The following is an 18,757-nucleotide window of genomic DNA, read 5'->3' as shown; positions in this document are numbered from 1 at the left end:
GAACTGAGCTTAGTGAAACAAATACTCTGAAAATCTGATGTTTTATCCCAATGTTTGTGTCATGGACAAATGTGTTGGTGTCCTACAAGATGATTGACACCAGTACACCAACCTAGACAGCTGTTGTGTCTCTCTGTAGGCTGTCTGGCTGTCTGGTCACAGAGGAGGGCTGTGCTGCTCTGTCTTCAGCTCTGAGGTCAAACCCCTCCCACCTGAAAGAGCTGGACCTGAGCTACAATCACCCAGGAGACTCTGCAGGGGGACTGCTTTCAACTGCTCTGGTGGATCCCACATATAAACTGATGAAGCTGAAGTAAGTCAGAATAGATGTCCTAATAGTGTGAGCAGCGGTTGTGTCATATGTAGTGTAGTAGGTTTAGTAACATGAGGACATGATGGTAGAATTAAGGGGAAGTTTACCCAGCAGGCAGAGCACTCCAACACAGCATACATCATCACCACATGAATACTCTTCTTCTGCATCTCTGATATCCTGTTGGAATTGTACTCTGTTCTGTATGCAGTAGGTAGGATAGAATACCTGTATGTCTCTAGTAATGAACTGTACTCCGTTCTGTATGCAGTAGGTAGGATAGAATACCTGTATGTCTCTAGTAATGAATTGTACTCTGTTCTGTATGCAGTAGGTAGGATAGAATACCTGTATGTCTCTAGTAATGAATTGTACTCTGTTCTGTATGCAGTAGGTAGGATAGAATACCTGTATGTCTCTAGTAATGAACTGTACTCTGTTCTGTATGCAGTAGGTAGGATAGAATACCTGTATGTCTCTAGTAATGAATTGTACTCTGTTCTGTATGCAGTAGGTAGGGTAGAATACCTGTATGTCTCTAGTAATGAACTGTACTCCGTTCTGTATGCAGTAGGTAGGATAGTAATGAACTGGATAGTGCACCAGAACACAACAATATGGTTTAAATGTTGACTGCTTTATTAGGTCTTTGTCAGTCAATAACCTGTTTCTCCTACAGTGTGGATCATGGTGGAGAGTGCAGGCTGAAATCAGGGCTGAGGAAATGTAAGTCTCTTCAATCCTAATTAACTGTATATTCAGAACTATAGTAACATAGTAACTAATCAATACTTGTTCTGTACCTACAAAACAACATTTTACATGAAGATGTGGTTTGCTAAACTCTCCTTTTGTCTACAGATGCCTGTCATCTCACCCTGCACCAAAACACAAACCCATACCTGATGGTCTGAGGGGAAAATGTTGAATGGTGGTGGATTAGGTCATTTGAAGACCATCCAGACAGATTTGACTGTCTTTTCAAGTTCTCTGCAGAGAAGGCTTATCTGGAGGTGTTATTACTGGGAGGTGGAGATGGATGGTGGCATGAGAACATTGGTGTCTTCAGAGGATTAAGAGGAAGGAAAGGGAGTAACGTAGATTGGAGACAATCAAGTCTTGGTGTTTAGTCTGCTTTGACAAAGGTTATTTATTTAAACATGATTCACAGATCCATCCTGTGGTTTCTAACAGAGTTGAATCTGGACTCAGCTGGTACTTTGACCTTCTACAGATGCCTCTCTGGTACACTGACACACCTTTACACAGAACACACCACGCAAACCCCCCCTATCCTGGGTTTGGGATTTACTCCGCCTTCTCAGTGACCCTGTGTCAGATAGATGACCAACACATTCAGAGGTGAGTCAAATACGATGTTTTCCTCTGGAATCTTTCCCACAATTACATGAGTAGTAGTTAGATTAGTAGTAGTTAGATTAGTAGTAGTGGTGACAGGTGGCAGAGCTAGTCAGTTAGATTAGTAGTAATGGTGGCAGAGCTAGTCAGGATTAGTAGTAATGGTGGCAGGTGGCAGAGCTTGTCAGTTAGATTAGTAGTAGTGGTGACAGGTGGCAGAGCTTGTCAGTTAGATTAGTAGTAATGGTGGCAGAGCTAGTCAGTTGATTAGTAGTAGTTAGATTAGTAGTAGTTAGATTAGTAGTAGTGGTGACAGGTGGCAGAGCCATCAGTTAGATTAGTAGTAGTGGTGACAGGTGGCAGAGCTAGTCAGTTAGATTAGTAGTAATGGTGGCAGAGCTAGTCAGCTAGATTAGTAGTAATGGTGGCAGAGCTAGTTAGTTAGATTAGTAGTAGTGGTGACAGGTGGCAGAGCTTGTCAGTTAGATTAGTAGTAATGGTGCAGGTTTAGTCATTAGATTAGTAGTAGTCAGTGACCCTGTTAGATTAGTAGTAGATGAGGTCAGAGCACATTCAGTAGTGGTGAGTCAAGCTAGTCAGTTAGATGTTTTGGTCTGGAATCTTTCAGTTAGATTAGTAGTAGTTAGATTAGTAGTAGTTAGATTAGTAGTAGTGGTGACAGGTGGCAGAGCTAGTAAATTAGATTAGTAGTAGTGGTGACAGGTGGCAGAGCTAGTCAGTTAGATTAGTAGTAGTTAGATTAGTAGTAGTTAGATTAGTAGTAGTTAGATTAGTAGTAGTTAGATTAGTAGTAGTGGTAGTTAGATTAGTAGTAGTGGTGACAGGTGGCAGAGCTAGTCAGTTAGATTAGTAGTAGTTAGATTAGTAGTAGTGGTGACAGGTGGCAGAGCTAGTCAGTTAGATTAGTAGTAGTTAGATTAGTAGTAGTGGTGACAGGTGGCAGAGCTAGTCAGTTAGATTAGTACATTTACATTTACATTTAAGTCATTTAGACGCTTAGTAGTAGTTACAAATTTGCATTCAGTAGTGGTGACAGGTGGCAGAGCTAGTCAGTTAGATTAGTAGTAGTTAGATTAGTAGTAGTGGTGACAGGTGGCAGAGCTAGTCAGTTAGATTAGTAGTAGTTAGATTAGTAGTAGTTAGATTAGTAGTAGTGGTGACAGGTGGCAGAGCTAGTCAGTTAGATTAGTAGTAGTTAGATTAGTAGTAGTGGTGACAGGTGGCAGAGCTAGTCAGTTAGATTAGTAGTAGTGGTGACAGGTGGCAGAGCTTGTCAGTTAGATTAGTAGTAATGGTGGCAGAGCTAGTCAGTTAGATTAGTAGTAGTTAGATTAGTAGTAATGGTGGCAGAGCTAGTCAGTTAGATTAGTAGTAGTTAGATTAGTAGTAATGGTGACAGAGCTAGTCAGTTAGATTAGTAGTAGTTAGATTAGTAGTAATGGTGGCAGAGCTAGTCAGTTAGTAGTAGTTAGATTAGTAGTAATCAAATCAAATCAAATTTTACTTGTCACATACACATGGTTAGCAGATGTTAGTGCGAGTGTAGCGAAATGCTTGTGCTTCTAGTTCTGACAATGCAGTAATAACCAACAAGTAATCTAGCTAACAATTCCAAAACGACTACCTTATAGACACAAGTGTAAGGGGATAAAGAATATGTACATAAGATATATGAATGAGTGATGGTACAGAGCGGCATAGGCAAGATACAGTAGATGGTATTGAGTGCAGTATATACATATGAGATGAGTAATGTAGGGTATGTAAACAAAGTGGCATAGTTAAAGTGGCTAGTGATACATGTATTACATAAGGATGCAGTAGATGAGACAGAGTACAGTATATACATATACATATGAGATGAATAATGTAGGGTATGTAAACATTATATTAAGTAGCATTGTTTAAAGTGGCTAGTGATATATTTTACATCATTTCCCATCAATTCCCATTATTAAAGTGGCTGGAGTTGAGTCAGTGTGTTGGCAGCAGCCACTCAATGTTAGTGGTGGCTGTTTAACAGTCTGATGGCCTTGAGATAGAAGCTGTTTTTCAGTCTCTCGGTCCCAGCTTTGATGCACCTGTACTGACCTCGCCTTCTGGATGATAGCGGGGTGAACAGGCAGTGGCTCGGGTGGTTGTTGTCCTTGATGATCTTTATGGCCTTCCTGTAACATCGGGTGGTGTAGTTGTCCTGGAGGGCAGGTAGTTTGCCCCGGTGATGCGTTGTGCAGACCTCACTACCCTCTGAGAGCCTTACGGTTGTGGGCGGAGCAGTTGCCGTACCAGGCGGTGATACAGCCCGCCAGGATGCTCTCGATTGTGCATCTGTAGAAGTTTGTGAGTGCTTTTGGTGACAAGCCGAATTTCTTCAGCCTCCTGAGGTTGAAGAGGCGCTGCTGCGCCTTCTTCACGTTGCTGTCTGTGTGAGTGGACCAATTCAGTTTGTCTGTGATGTGTATGCCGAGGAACTTAAAACTTACTACCCTCTCCACTACTGTTCCATCGATGTGGATAGGGGGGTGTTCCCTCTGCTGTTTCCTGAAGTCCACAATCATCTCCTTAGTTTTGTTGACGTTGAGTGTGAGGTTATTTTCCTGACACCACACTTTGAGGGCCCTCACCTCCTCCCTGTAGGCCGTCTCGTCGTTGTTGGTAATCAAGCCTACCACTGTTGTGTCGTCCGCAAACTTGATGATTGAGTTGGAGGCGTGCGTGGCCACGCAGTCATGGGTGAACAGGAGTACAGGAGAGGGCTCAGAACGCACCCTTGTGGGGCCCCAGTATTGAGGATCAGCGGGGTGGAGATGTTGTTGCCTACCCTCACCACCTGGGGGCGGCCCGTCAGGAAGTCCAGTACCCAGTTGCACAGGGCGGGGTCGAGACCCAGCTTGATGACGAGCTTGGAGGGTACTATTGTGTTAAATGCCGAGCTGTAGTCGATGAACAGCATTCTCACATAGGTATTCCTCTTGTCCAGATGGGTTAGGGCAGTGTGCAGTGTGGTTGAGATTGCATCGTCTGTGGACCTATTTGGGCGGTAAGCAAATTGGAGTGGGTCTAGGGTGTCAGGTAGGGTGGAGGTGATATGGTCCTTGACTAGTCTCTCAAAGCACTTCATGATGACGGAAGTGAGTGCTACGGGGCGGTAGTCGTTTAGCTCAGTTACCTTAGCTTTCTTGGGAACAGGAACAATGGTGGCCCTCTTGAAGCATGTGGGAACAGCAGACTGGTATAGGGATTGATTGAATATGTCCGTAAACACACCAGCCAGCTGGTCTGCGCATGCTCTGAGGGCGCGGCTGGGGATGCCGTCTGGGCCTGCAGCCTTGCGAGGGTTAACACGTTTAAATGTTTTACTCACCTCGGCTGCAGTGAAGGAGAGGCCGCATGTTTTCGTTGCAGGCCGTGTCAGTGGCACTGTATTGTCCTCAAAGGGGGCAAAAAAGTTATTTAGTCTGCCTGGGAGCAAGACATCCTGGTCCGTGACGGTGCTGGTTTTCTTCCTGTAGTCCGTAATTGACTGTAGACCCTGCCACATACCTCTTGTGTCTGAGCCGTTGAATTGAGATTCTACTTTGTCTCTGTACTGACGCTTAGCTTGTTTGATAGCCTTGCGGAGGGAATAACTGCACTGTTTGTATTCGGTCATGTTACCAGTCACCTTGCCCTGATTAAAAGCAGTGGTTCGCACTTTCAGTTTCACGCGAATGCTGCCATCAATCCACGGTTTCTGGTTAGGGAATGTTTTAATCGTTGCTATGGGAACGACATCTTCAACGCACGTTCTAATGAACTCGCACACCGAATCAGCGTATTCGTCAATGTTGTCGTCTGACGCAATACGGAACATATCCCAGTCCACGTGATGGAAGCAGTCTTGGAGTGTGGAGTCAGATTGGTCGGACCAGCGTTGAACAGACCTCAGCGCGGGAGCTTCTTGTTTTAGTTTCTGTCTGTAGGCAGGGATCAGCAAAATGGAGTCGTGGTCAGCTTTTCTGAAAGGAGGGCGGGGCAGGGCCTTATATGCGTCACGGAAGTTGGAATAGCAATGATCCAAGGTTTTTCCAGCCCTGGTTGCGCAATCGATATGCTGATACAATTTAGGGAGTCTTGTTTTCAGGTTAGCTTTGTTAAAATCCCCAGCTACAATGAATGCAGCCTCCGGATATATGGATTCCAGTTTGCAAAGAGTCAAATAAAGTTCGTTCAGAGCCATCGATGTGTCTGCTTGGGGGGGAATATATACGGCTGTGATTATAATCGAAGAGAATTCCCTTGGAAGATAATGAGGTCGACATTTGATAGTGAGGAATTCTAAATCAGGTGAACAGAAGGACTTGAGTTCCTGTATGTTGTTATGATCACACCACGTCCCGTTAACCATAAAGCATACGCCCCTGCCCCTCTTCTTACCAGAAAGATGTTTGTTTCTGTCGGCGCGATGCGTGGAGAAACCAGCTGGCTGCACCGTCTCCGATAGCGTCTCTCCAGTGAGCCATGTTTCCGTGAAGCAAAGAACGTTACAGTCTCTGATGTCCCTCTGGAATGCTACCCTTGCTCGGATTTCATCAACCTTGTTGTCAAGAGACTGGACATTGGCGAGAAGAATGCTAGGGAGTGGTGCGATGTGCCCGTCTCCGGAGTCTGACCAGAAGACCGCTCGTTTTCCCCTTTTTCAAAGTCGTTTTTTGTGGTCGCCGGCTGGGATCCATTCCGTTGTCCTGGGTGAAAGGCAGAACGCAGGATCCTCTTCGCGAAAGTCATATTCTTGATCGTACTGATGGTGAGTTGACGCTGCTCTTATGTTCAGTAGTTCTTCTCGACTGTATGTAATGAAACCTAAGATGACCTGGGGTACCAATGTAAGAAATAACACGTAAAAAAACAAAAAACTGCATAGTTTCCTAGGAACGCGAAGTGAGGCGGCCATCTCTGTCGGCGCCGGCAGAGCTAGTCAGTTAGATTAGTAGTAGTGGTGACAGGTGACAGAGCAGGTGTGTTGTCAGGGGACTCATCTGTCGTCAGAACCATCGATGTGCCAACTTCTGTTTATAGCGTCCGAACCGGTTTGGCTACAAACTCCTCTGATCTCACAATGGAAAGGGGAGATTCTCACGAACACGATGGTGTTCTCCATGTGAAGATAGTGTTGTGCCTAACCCCAAAAAGAGATTGAATACTGGATGTGTAAAAAATATTTGTTATGTCATATTTAGGCAATGTACCCTACATAGAGAGCTGTCCTGTCAAACTTTGTACTGCTTATGAAGACTGTATGTATGCTATATAAAGCCTTTATAAGTTGTATTTAGTTTAATCACAGTCTATCCTTCTGCTTTACCAAATCCAGAGACCATGGTGGAGAGTGTTGTATCAAGCCTGGACCTGAGGACACCAGAGACCATGGAGGAGAGAGTTCGATCAAACCTGGACCTGAGGACACCAGAGACCATGGAGGAGAGTGTTGGATCAAGCCTGGACCTGAGGACACCAGAGACCATGGTGGAGAGAGTTGGATCAAGCCTGGACCTGAGAAATGTGAGGGTTTTTTACATTTATTTTTTTTACCTTTATTTAACTAGACAAGTCAGTTAAGAACAAATTCTTATTTTCAATGATTAGTGGGTTAACTGCCTGTTCAGGGGCAGAACGACAGATTTGTACCTTGTCAGCTTGGGGATTTGATCTTGCAACCTTCCGGTTACTAGTCCAACACTCTAACAGGCTACCCTGCCGCCCCTGATAATTGTTTTTAAATCAAAGTAGTTTTAAAGAGTTCATTATACTTGAGTCCCAGACAAGCAGAAAGCACAATCATGATCTATTTGGTCAAAACAAACTTAAAGGTAGAGTCAGCGATGTGACATAGATGCTCAAAGTAAACAGCATAGTGAGTCAATTTCTACAACAACTAAGAGTGTTGGAGAGCAAGGCTAAACTTCTCTGCTGTTTTGGTCCTGTGACTAACACTCTGTAAGAGAGTGAAGAGAACCCTTGCACATGGGCAGATACTGTGTGTGACTGTGTGAAAGAGAAGTCAGGCATCTTGCTCATCACAATATCTGTGGTGCTGCTCGTACAACATCATTTATCTGACCAATAAACTCTCATCCTAATATCTAGCAGAAATCAGGCCCTCAACATCTATAAAACATGGACCAGAACGATGTTTCCTGCTTCCACAAACATTCATTAATATAACACTAATGTCAGATTATGGTATGCTAATGAGTGGACATTCTGAGACTGTTGCTCACTTAAAGGTCACTTAAAGTCTATTTAATAATTATTAATTCATTATTACATCAGATTGTCCATTTTAAATAACAACTACTTTTGACTTTAGGGATTCCTCAGAGCTGTAAGACTTGTGACCATGTTGAGGTAAGTCATAATGTCAATTCTTACTTTTACATACCTGCAGGAGTCAGGCACAGTCTCAAAGCCAGGTGTGTACTGACCAACCATTCATACTGGGATATAGACAGTCCTGTGTTCTGCTTTAGTAATATAAACACAGTCTCAAAACCAGGTGTGTACTGACCAACCATTCATACTGGGATATAGACAGTCCTGTGTTCTGCTTTAGTAATATAAACACAGTCTCAAAACCAGGTGTGTACTGACCAACCATTCATACTGGGATATAGACAGTCCTGTGTTCTGCTTCAGTAATATAAACACAGTCTCAAAGCCAGGTGTGTACTGACCAACCATTCATACTGGGATATAGACAGTCCTGTGTTCTGCTTTAGTAATATAAACACAGTCTCAAAGCCAGGTGTGTATTGACCAACCATTCATACTGGGATAGAGACAGTCCTGTGTCCTGCTTGTATATGTTGTGTCTTTACTATCATTAAATGAAGACTTTTAAAGTTTTTATCAAAGATTCTCTGTAGTTAGTATTACGTGATTAAACTGATTAATCATGTAACTGTAATTAACTAGGAAGTCGGGGCACCAAGGAAAATATTCAGAATTCAAAGTTATAATTTTCCTAATATAACTTTTCAGATATTTTATATCTGATCAATTAGTCTTTGAATGAATGAATTATTTATTTTACCTCACTTTAGTCTCATTCCAAACGTCATAAAATTGTTGGTTATCTGCACAAACCCAGTCTTCACTATGAGTCATCCATACATCAATTGTCTTAAATCATTTATTTACTAACTAAGTAATTCACAGAAATGCATAAACAAACAGTTGATAATTACAAGGAAATGATAACGGAGTTTCCCTGGTGGGATAAACCCGGCATGGCGGCATGGTGTACAAAAGGGAAGTGGGGATCGACTGAGATAAGACAGTTGCTAATTATAGAATGGATAGTTCAGAGTGACATTCATTCATTTCGTTATAGAATAATGTTTCTGCGGTTGTCGTTCTTCACGTTCAATGATACCGAATTCCTAGCTGCAGACTAGTAATTAATATCAAAGACTTGTTCTTATTCTGTCGGTATCGATAGTCTAAGAGTTTAACCACGCGGTATGGTTAAAAGATTCAGCAGTCTGGTCTCAAACCTTGGCCCTCTCGTTATCGAGGAAAGCTGGTCTGCAACCTTTGTCCTCTCGTAATGGAGAGAAACATGGTCTGGTGATAAATTCTCAATGTGGGTTTTTTTATTTGGGAGTTGCAGAAAAAGGCTGTCTCACGACGCCAGGTCCGAACTGGGCTCATGGGCGGTCCTCTGATTTAGTTCAACTAAAAAGGAAATTGGAGTTTCCTTCATTAAACAGTCCAAAATCACTTTACACAATTTTACAAACAGTATCCTCTTCACTCATCCATCTTATACAACAATTAGATGTAAACCTCATATCTGAGGCTATTATGTAAACAGCGTTATGGTAATGTGGCCGTATTGTCTCTCATGAGTTTCACCAAATTGTACCAACCGGACCAGTTCGTAGCTGGATTCTTCGCCGATCTTTTATAATGTCTCCGGAACATGAATGTCGTTCGGACCTCCAGTTCTGTGAGGTGGAAGAAATTCCTTTTGTTCTCTCTATGAAAATTCACTCTGTCTCTATACTGTGGCCATGAGGAGATCATCTCCTCCAGGAATTTATGACCTCTCTGACCACAGCAGCCTAGTTGTAGGAGGCAGGGAGAAGGGGTGGGGCTTGCTGTACACAAAGAGGGCAACGTCATGACATAGTCATGCAGGATTTGATCTGTTGTCACCTTTGTTCATTGAACAGTGTAATCAATATATCACCAGCATTCCATGTAACATTGAATAAATACATTAGATCAGATACTTTGGTATAATTGGCCAGTTTCCCAGACACAGATTAAGTCTAGTCCTGGACCTTAAAGAACTTTCTATTGAAACTTCCATTGAGCATGCTTTTTAGTCCAGCACTAGACTCAATCTGTGTCCAGGAAACAGGCCCCATATGTATTACTGACATGCTTGTCCTTGTTCAGGACTCCACACACTGGCTTCAGATTGAACCCTTGACTTCCACTGTCCAGGGAGTGACAATGTTCAGGTAAAATAACTACTTTTAACATTTCATTCCACTTGCTATTGTATTTCCTCATTACCTTTGGGAATAGTCTTCTAATCCAACCTCTCCATTTGACCATTGACCTTCTCTACCATATCTTGTTGTTGCTCTCAGACACAGGACACCCAAAGGGAGTTATGAGTGCACAGTGTCTGGCTCCGCTGGCTGTGTGAGAGAGATGTCATTCTGAAGTATCACTTCAGGAACTGGGAACCCTACAGTCAACTTCTGAAAGACATGCAATACACACAAGGTGGTCAATTGCTGGACATCACTATGGAGTTAGGTGAACTGGAGGAAGTTCATCTGCCACACTTTGTCTGTTTAGGTAAAACCATGTAGAAATAGTATTCAGAAAGACATTTCCATGTAACTGAGTTTCACTTCCTGAATTAATGAATGAACTATTCTGGGAGTTTGAGTTTACTGTGATCTGGTACTGCATATTCTTTGTGTTTTAGTTGGATTAATAATACAATATTTGTCTTTCTGTCTCCTTTGTATTGTGTTGTTCAGGGACCAACCCTTCCCTGAGGAATGAGATGAAGATTCTTCATGTAGAGGAACATGGAGTGTCTTTAGAGGAAGTGCATGAGGTCACCAGATTCCATGTTAAGATTCTCCATCCCAAGTTCTCAGCTATTGCTGTTATACTGAGCTATATATTTTCTTGGATCGTAGATGTCCACTGTGATGTGGTCCTCTATATGGCAGTAAAAAAGTCAACAATAATTTCAAGGCTGTACCTGCTCCTCAGAAACTCCAGTCAGAAAGAGGTGAGCCACTATCACTGAAGTGACAACAGTATGTTGAATCTTACTGAAGGAAAGCTGATAGTTCGTTGAAAATCTCTAGATTACTGATGAAGGAAATTATATATGAAATGATTAATAATGTATACATTTCAATTAAAACCATTTATTCTGATACTATATGTTATTGTTGTGAAAATGTGCGGGCTCTTGGTTAAGCTGTTACTGAAAATGTAAGTAAAAACAAATTAATTGTCTGTACCTTGCAGAGTTTAAGGGGGAGGGATGAGATAGCTTTTCAGACCGATAAGAATGTTTTAGTTGGATTCCATTAGTGGAGAGAAGTATATCTTTTAGACAGGTTGGAATGTAGTTTTATGAGGGGAGTAAAAAATCTCCAGGACTGAATGCTACGCTATTGTGAGGATGGGAGAGGGTGTGAAACTGATGACGTCATTTTATGTTCTCTTTCTTTAAAATGTAATGTTCTTTGTATTTTGGGTCAGTACTCATCAAGAATAAATGCTGAACTTGTTTTTAAGACTGGTCTCTTGCTAATTCATGCAAATGATAAACTTACAACTTATCATGAATTAGAAATGAGTGCGAATTGAATTGGTTTTGCCAATAAAACATAAAGGAATTTAGAATTCCTCTATCAATTACAAAGACGACATGCAGCTCTGTGACAAATCTATTTCTGTCTCATTCAGTTGAAGAGCCAGTAGATGGCACTCTTCCCTCTGGTCGAAGGAGAACCCAATGCCCCTGGGCAGTGAAGGGGACATTGCCCCTGGGCAGTGAAGGGGACATTGCCCCTGGGCAGTGAAGGGGACATTGCCCCTGGGCAGTGAAGTGGACATTGCCCCTGGGCAGTGAAGGGGACATTTCCCTGTGTAGGTTGCTGTCTTTCAGATGGGACGTTAAACGGGTGTCCTCTCCATGGTCACTAAAGTTCCCATGGTACTTATCGTAAGAGTAGGGGTGTTAACCCAGGTGTCCTGGCTAAACTCCCAATCTGACCCTCATACCATCATGGCTACCTAATCATCCTCAGCTTCCTATTGGCTCATTTATCCCCTCTCCCCTGTAACTATTCCCCAGGTCGTTGCTGTGAAAGAGAATCTCTTCTCGGTCAACTTATCTGATAAAATAATGGTAAATCAATAACGATAGTGTTGACAAAAATGGATTGCCCAGTGAGCTGCATGTTGTGTGAATTATGAGACTACATTGTTGTGACTGACTACTATATCTATCATTTTGTAGGCTGTTCGGGAACGGGAGAAAGATCAGGTGTCCCAAGGATATTCAGAATTTCTCCTGCCAAGTCCAAACGGGCCCTTAAAGATGAACACTTGGTTTGCACTCAAGAATCCCCTCTCCACTTCCATCTATCCAGAGGTGAAGTTTTATCAGGCTGAGGACATGAATCTGTCATATTGTATATGAATTACTGGAATATCATTCTCTCTCTCTCTCTCTCTCTCTCTCTCTCTCTCTCTCTCTCTCTCTCTCTCTCTCTGTCTCTCTCGTGTTGCACCATATGGCCTCCTACAGAAGATTCAGCTGTTACCTGCAAACACCACACCAAGCTGTTGTAAGATGATAATGGGAAACACAGGGGTTGACATTGAGATGGAGTTAATCGGGGACGATGAGAGGACAGTATGGAAATCAGTGGTATCAAAAGGTAAGAAATACTGGACATGAACAGTATGTCGATCATCAATGTCCTTTTCTAACAGATGCTATTAAAGTGTTTTATGATATTTTCTCTTGTTTGTCTTTCAGATGAATACAGCAAAGACTCTCATCCAACACGTAAGTTTGTCTTTGTGGACAAGGTTACAGAGCTCACGTCTCTTCAAGTTGTGATGAAGGACACTGACATGTTCAGTGGGGTGATGAAGGTCTTCATGGGTCGTGTTCAGTGGGGTGATGAAGGTCTTCATGAGTCATGTTCAGTGGGGTGATGAAGGTCTTCATGAGTCGTGTTCAGTGGGGTGATGAAGGTCTTCATGAGTCTTGTTCAGTGGGGTGATGAAGGTCTTCGTGAGTCATGTTCAGTGGGGTGATGAAGGTCTTCATGAGTCTTGTTCAGTGGGGTGATGAAGGTCTTCGTGAGTCTTGTTCAGTGGGGTGTGGAAGGTCTTCATGAGTCTTGTTCAGTGGGGTGATGAAGGTCTTCATGAGTCATGTTCAGTGGGGTGATGAAGGTCTTCATGAGTCATGTTCAGTGGGGTGATGAAATGAGTCATGTTCAGTGGGTGATGAAGGTCTTCATCGTGTTCAGTGGGGTGATGAAGGTCTTCATGAGTCATGTTCAGTGGGGTGATGAAGGTCTTCATGAGTCATGTTCAGTGGGGTGATGAAGGTCTTCATGAGTCATGTTCAGTGGGGTGATGAAGGTCTTCATGAGTCATGTTCAGTGGGGTGATGAAGGTCTTCATGAGTCATGTTCAGTGGGGTGATGAAGGTCTTCATGAGTCATGTTCAGTGGGGTGATGAAGGTCTTCATGAGTCATGTTCAGTGGGGTGATGAAGGTCTTCATGAGTCATGTTCAGTGGGGTGATGAAGGTATTCATGAGTCATGTTCAGTGGGGTGATGAAGGTCTTCATGAGTCTTGTTCAGTGGGGTGATGAAGGTCTTCATGAGTCTTGTTCAGTGGGGTGATGAAGTCTCAGAGTCATTACAGCTGGGGTGATGAAGGTCTTCATGAGTCATGTTCAGTGGGGTGATGTAAGTCTTCAGGTCTTCAGTGGGGTGATGAAGTCATTGGTGGGAGTGTTCAGTGGGGTGTAATGAGTCGAGTCTTATATGAAGGTCTTTGTGAGTCTTGTACAGCTGGGGTGATGGAAGGTCTCTAAGAGTGAGTACAGCTGGGGTGATGAAGGTCTTCTGAGTCATGTTCAGTGGGGTGATGAAGGTCTTCGTGAGTCATGTTCAGCTGGGGTGATGAAGGTTTCTAAGAGTCATTACAAAGTGTAAATCTAAGGTCATTACAGCTGGGAGTCTTCTTGGGGTGATGAAGGTCATTCAGCTGAGTCTTTCAGTGGGTAAGTCTGAAGAGTCATTACAGTGGGGTCTTGTAATAAGTCATTCAGCTGGGGTCTTCTTGAAGTCTCTAAGAGTCATTACAGCTGAGTCTTCAGTGGGGGTAAGTCTCTGAAGGTCTTTACAGCTGGGAGTATTCAGTGGGGTAAGAACAGCTGGGCCGTCTTCTGGTAAGTCTCTGAGTCATGTTCAGCTGGGGTGATGAAGGTCTTCTGAGTCACAAAGGTCTTCATGAGTCATGTCTTCATGAGTCATGTCTCTGATGAAGATCTTCGTGAGTCATCAGTGGGTGGAAAGTCTTTCTGAGTCACACCAATATTAACCCATGAAGGTTTCATAAGTCTTCAGTGGGGTGATGAAGATCTTGGAGTCATGTTCATGGGGTGATGAAGCCATTTTACATCTTGTTCAGTGGGGTGATTGAAGGATTTGAGTCAAAATGTTCACTTGGTGACTGAAGGAACATTCAATGTCTTCTGGGGTAAGAAAGTCATTACTTGTGCTGTGATTATTGTCTGAGTCGTACTCAGTGTGGGTGTAAGCAGACTGAACTAGAGTCATGTTCCTGGGGTGATTTTGCCTGAGCTCATGGGGTGATGAAGGTCTTTTGAGTCTTGTCCCCAGTATTTGTGGAAGTACCCATACCATGAAGTCTTGTTCAGTGGGGTGATGAAGGTCTTCATGAGTCTTGTTCAGTGATGTGATGAAGGTTTCATGAGTCATTTCAGTGGGGTGATGAAGGGTCTTCATGAGTCATGTTCATTGGGTGATGAAGGTCTTTCCAGAGTATTGTTCAGTGGGGTGATGAAGGTCTTCATGGGTTGTGTTCAGTGGGGTGAGAATCTTCATGAGTCTTGTTCAGTGGGGTGATGGGTCTTCCAAATAAATCAGTCCATTCAGGGGTAAACTGAAGGTCTTCAATAATCGTTCAGTGGGGTGATCAAGGTTTTCAATGACTAGTGGGGTGATGAAGGTCTTCAGAATTTTTATTGGTGACTTGAATAGGTCTTCATGAATCGTGTTCAGTGGGGTGTGAAGCTCTTCAAGAATGACGTGTTCAGTGGGGTGATGGTCTATGAGTCTTGTTCAGTGGGGTGATACAGCTGTCTTGGATGAAGGTATTCATTCGTGTTCAGTGGGGGCATGAAGGTCTTCCTGAGTCTTGTTCAGTGGGGTGATGGTCTTCATTAAGTGATGGTCTTCATGAGTCTTGTTGTGGGGTGAGTCAGGTCTTCTGGGTCGTGTTCAGTTGGTGATGAAGGTCTTCAGAGTCATTACAGCTGAGTCAGTCTGGGGGTGTAATCTATAGAACATTCAGACATAAATACAGAGTCTCAAACTAAGAGTCATGAACACATTTTATAGTGTTACAAAGGGATTAAAAGGATTTAATTTCTCTTGGTCAACAATCTACACAAAGTACACCAATGTCAAATAAATACATATATTTAGATAGATAGATAGAAATTAATACTTAAAATAGTGTTTTGTATTCAGCCCCGAGTAATTGTGAAACACCTTTGGCAGTGATTAAGTCTTCTCTAAGAGTCATTACAGCTGGGAGTCTTCTTGGGTAAGTCTCTAAGAGTCATTACAGCATTATCTCTTGGGTAAGTCTCTAAGAGTCATTACAGCTGGGAGTCTTCTTGGGTATCATCTAAGAGTCATTACAGCTGGGAGTCTTCTTGGGTAAGTCTCTAAGAGTCATTACAGCTGGGAGGTAAGTCTCTAAGAGTCATTACAGCTGGGAGTCTTCTTGGGTAAGTCTCTAAGAGTCATTACAGCTGGGAGTCTTCTTCTCCAAGTCTCTAAGATCTTTACAGCTGGGAGTCTTCTTGGGTAAGTCTCTAAGAGTCATTACAGCTGGGAGTCTTCTTGGGTAAGTCTCCAAAGATCTTTACAGCTGGGAGATTCTTGGGTAAGTCTCTAAGAGTCATTACAGCTGGGAGTCTTCTTGGGTAAGTCTCTAAGAGTCATTACAGCTGGGAGTCTTCTTCCACCTAAGTCTCTAAGAGTCATTACAGCTGGGAGTCTTCTGGGACAAAGTCTCTAAGATCTTTACAGCTGGGAGAGTCATTACAGCTGGGAGTCTTGGGTAAGTCTCTAAGAGTCATTACAGCTGGGAGTCTTCTTGAGTTAAGTCTCAGGAAGATCTTTACAGAGTATTCTTGGGTAACTTGAGTTTACACAGGATTGAACAATATTAACCCATGATTATTTTATAATTCTTCAAGCTCTGTCAAGATGTTGAGATCATGGGTATAGACAGCCATTTTCAGCATCTTGTCATATATTTACAAGCAGATTTAAGTCAAAACTGTAACTTGGCTTTCAGGAACATTCAATGTCTTCTTGTAAGAAACTCCAGTGTAGTTTTGGCCTTGTGCTGTGGTTATTGTCCTGCTGAATCATCTATACTGTGTCTGGTGTAAAGCAGACTGAACTAGGTTTTCCTCAGATTTTGCCTGTTCTTAGCTCCATCCTGTTTCTTTTCATCCTGAAAAACTCCCCAGTATTTGCTGATGACAAGCATACCCATGTCATGAAGCAGCCACCACCATGCTTGAAAATAAGGAGGCGGTTACTCAGTGATGTGTTGTGTTTCACTCTGTCATTTAAGTCGTTATGATGGAGTCACTACAATGTTGTTGATCCATCCTCAGTTTTCTCCTGTATCAGGGGGACAGGTCCACTTTGGCATTACAGAGTATTTTCAGTAGATAGTTGACTAAACATTACAGTTAAATCCATTTTAATCCCATTATGTAACACACTAGAGAAATCCAAGGGGTTGAACACTTTTGCAAGGCTCAATGTTTTGTAGAATAGACAATCGTGTCAGCCAGGGTAGGCGTCAATTCCAAATAAATCAGTCCATTCAGGAAGTAAACTGAAATTCTAATTCAATAACCGGAAAAGGGCATCCATTTTCAATGACTAATGGGAGAACAATTTTTTAATTTTGAATATGACTTGAATATGAATTGACTACAACCCTGGAGTCAGCTCTATACAAGAAATGACTATCAGAGGAATGTTAACTGGAGAGACTGTTAGATGTAGAAACAGCTGCTGTTCACCCTAAAGACATATTCATGTATTTCACCCCCCTTCAGCATTAACACTCCCTGGGATTCCTGCTGAGGAGTTTCTGAAGAAACACAGGGCTGTACTCATTCAGGGAGTCAAAAACCCAATGCCAATAGCAGATGATCTGTCATCAAAGAGCATGATTGGTGATGAAGAGTGGCCAGAATAACAGCTGAAACAACTGAACAGGAGCAATGAGAAAACTACTGAACGCAGTCCTCCCTAAAGGACCAGAAGTGATGGGAGCTTGTCTCAAAGCTCTCAGTGAACATGAACACCATCTTGTTAAGTACTTGAGTGAATCTAGGTAAGACCGGTTTCTTTTCTCCCTCCCTTGAATATGTGGAATGATTAAATATAGGTCAAATAAAACATAGCTACCCAGATCAAAGAGAAACCTTTTCAGAATGGAAGCATGTGTTTGTGTTGCTGCCTGTAATAAATGTGTCCTATTATAGTTCTATTCATATCATAGGACCATCAGCGCATCATTATCTCAGGTGTATCTAGGACCATCATCACATCATTATTCAGGTGTATCATAGGACCATCATCACATCATTATCTCAGGTGTATCATAGGACCATCGCCTCTATTCATTATCTCAGGCGCCTCTATCATAGGACCAGCATCTCATCATTATCTCAGGGTATCTTAGGACCATCATTCACATCATTATCTCAGGTGTATCATATCTGACACTCATTCTTATTCAATATCTGATCTCTCCTCCATCATTATCTCTGTCTTGTAGCACCTCTATTCAATATCTGACACTACCACCTCCTATTCTTCTCCATAAGATCTCACTCCATCCTCTGTCTTGTAGCACCTAATCTGAAGATGCTGAGGCCTGTCTCCTAGTCTGTGGACAAAGACACTTCTCCACCTAATCTGAAGATGCTGAGGCCTGTCTCTAGTCTGTGGAGAAAGACACTTCTTCACCTAATCTGAAGATGCTGAGGCCCGTCTCCTAGTCTGTGGACAGACACTTCTCCACCTAATCTGAAGAAAGGCCTGTCTCCTAGTCTGTGGACAAAGACACTTAAATTATTTTAAATTGTAATGTTTGCTATTCTTTAAACACGTGTTTTATTATTCATGTGCTTCAGGGAGAGATCCTGATTGACATGTGTACTATGGTACATTGAGTTGGGTCTGACCAGGGAGAGCTCCTGATTGACATGTGTACTATGGTACATTGAGTTGGGCCTGACCAGGAGAGATCCTGATTGACATGTGTACTATGGTACATTGAGTTGGGTCTGCCCAGGGAGAGCTCCTGATTGGTTTGAACCTTTCCAGCTCATTTCAGATTGACACGAGTGTCTCTTCGTGGAAGAATTTCAACAACATAATTTTGAAAACGCAATTAAGGGGATGAACTGGAATGATCTCTTGTCCTATACAGATGGGGAAGCTGATAGTCAGGCTAGTCAAAGATACACACCACCACGTTGACATCTTGACCAAAGACCTTCCTAGATTCTTTATCGGGATTATAACTCACTCTGTCTGAAGGAAATGAGGAAATGGACTCACGAAAGGGGGATAGCTGAGAGGGCAGAGAAGGCACGTGACATCATCGACATTCGGGGTTCACGTCGAAGTGCTATCCACCCTCGGGTTTTGTAA

General features: G+C 42.8%; 1 protein-coding gene across 3 annotated transcripts; it reads left to right on the top strand.

Moving 5' to 3' along the window:
• Positions 1-1,603: 1,603 nt before the first annotated feature.
• Positions 1,604-17,298, top strand: LOC135561744 (NACHT, LRR and PYD domains-containing protein 1 homolog). Of its 3 annotated transcripts, XM_065003518.1 has the most exons (11): positions 1,604-1,675; positions 7,047-7,234; positions 8,043-8,080; positions 10,139-10,203; positions 10,336-10,549; positions 10,738-10,997; positions 12,078-12,131; positions 12,243-12,377; positions 12,534-12,666; positions 12,768-12,797; positions 17,149-17,298. In XM_065003518.1, the coding sequence occupies exons 5-11, from the start codon at positions 10,459-10,461 to the stop codon at positions 17,289-17,291; spliced, it is 846 nt and encodes a 281-aa protein (XP_064859590.1). In that variant the 5' UTR covers positions 1,604-1,675; positions 7,047-7,234; positions 8,043-8,080; positions 10,139-10,203; positions 10,336-10,458; the 3' UTR covers positions 17,292-17,298. The 3 variants fall into 3 exon arrangements, with proteins under 3 accessions (XP_064859590.1, XP_064859592.1, XP_064859591.1); XM_065003520.1 differs by lacking the exon at positions 12,078-12,131; XM_065003519.1 differs by lacking the exon at positions 1,604-1,675 and having other exon boundaries at positions 6,368-7,234.
• The last annotated feature ends 1,459 nt before the right edge of the window (positions 17,299-18,757 follow it).

The sequence above is a fragment of the Oncorhynchus nerka genome, linkage group LG18, assembly GCF_034236695.1.
Source record: "Oncorhynchus nerka isolate Pitt River linkage group LG18, Oner_Uvic_2.0, whole genome shotgun sequence".
NCBI classification, from domain to species: domain Eukaryota; kingdom Metazoa; phylum Chordata; class Actinopteri; order Salmoniformes; family Salmonidae; genus Oncorhynchus; species Oncorhynchus nerka.
The sequence above is the reverse complement of the archived record's forward strand: the minus strand, read 5'-3'. Positions and strand labels throughout refer to the sequence as shown.

Excerpts from the sequence above, each read along its gene's own strand:
- LOC135561744 (XM_065003518.1), top strand. The coding sequence starts at position 10,459 with ATGCAATACACACAAGGTGGTCAATTGCTGGACATCACTATGGAGTTA. Across the intron at positions 12,378-12,533 it reads CCACTTCCATCTATCCAGAG|AAGATTCAGCTGTTACCTGC; the intron begins GTGAAGTTTTAT and ends GGCCTCCTACAG. Across the intron at positions 12,798-17,148 it reads CAAAGACTCTCATCCAACAC|CATTAACACTCCCTGGGATT; the intron begins GTAAGTTTGTCT and ends ACCCCCCTTCAG.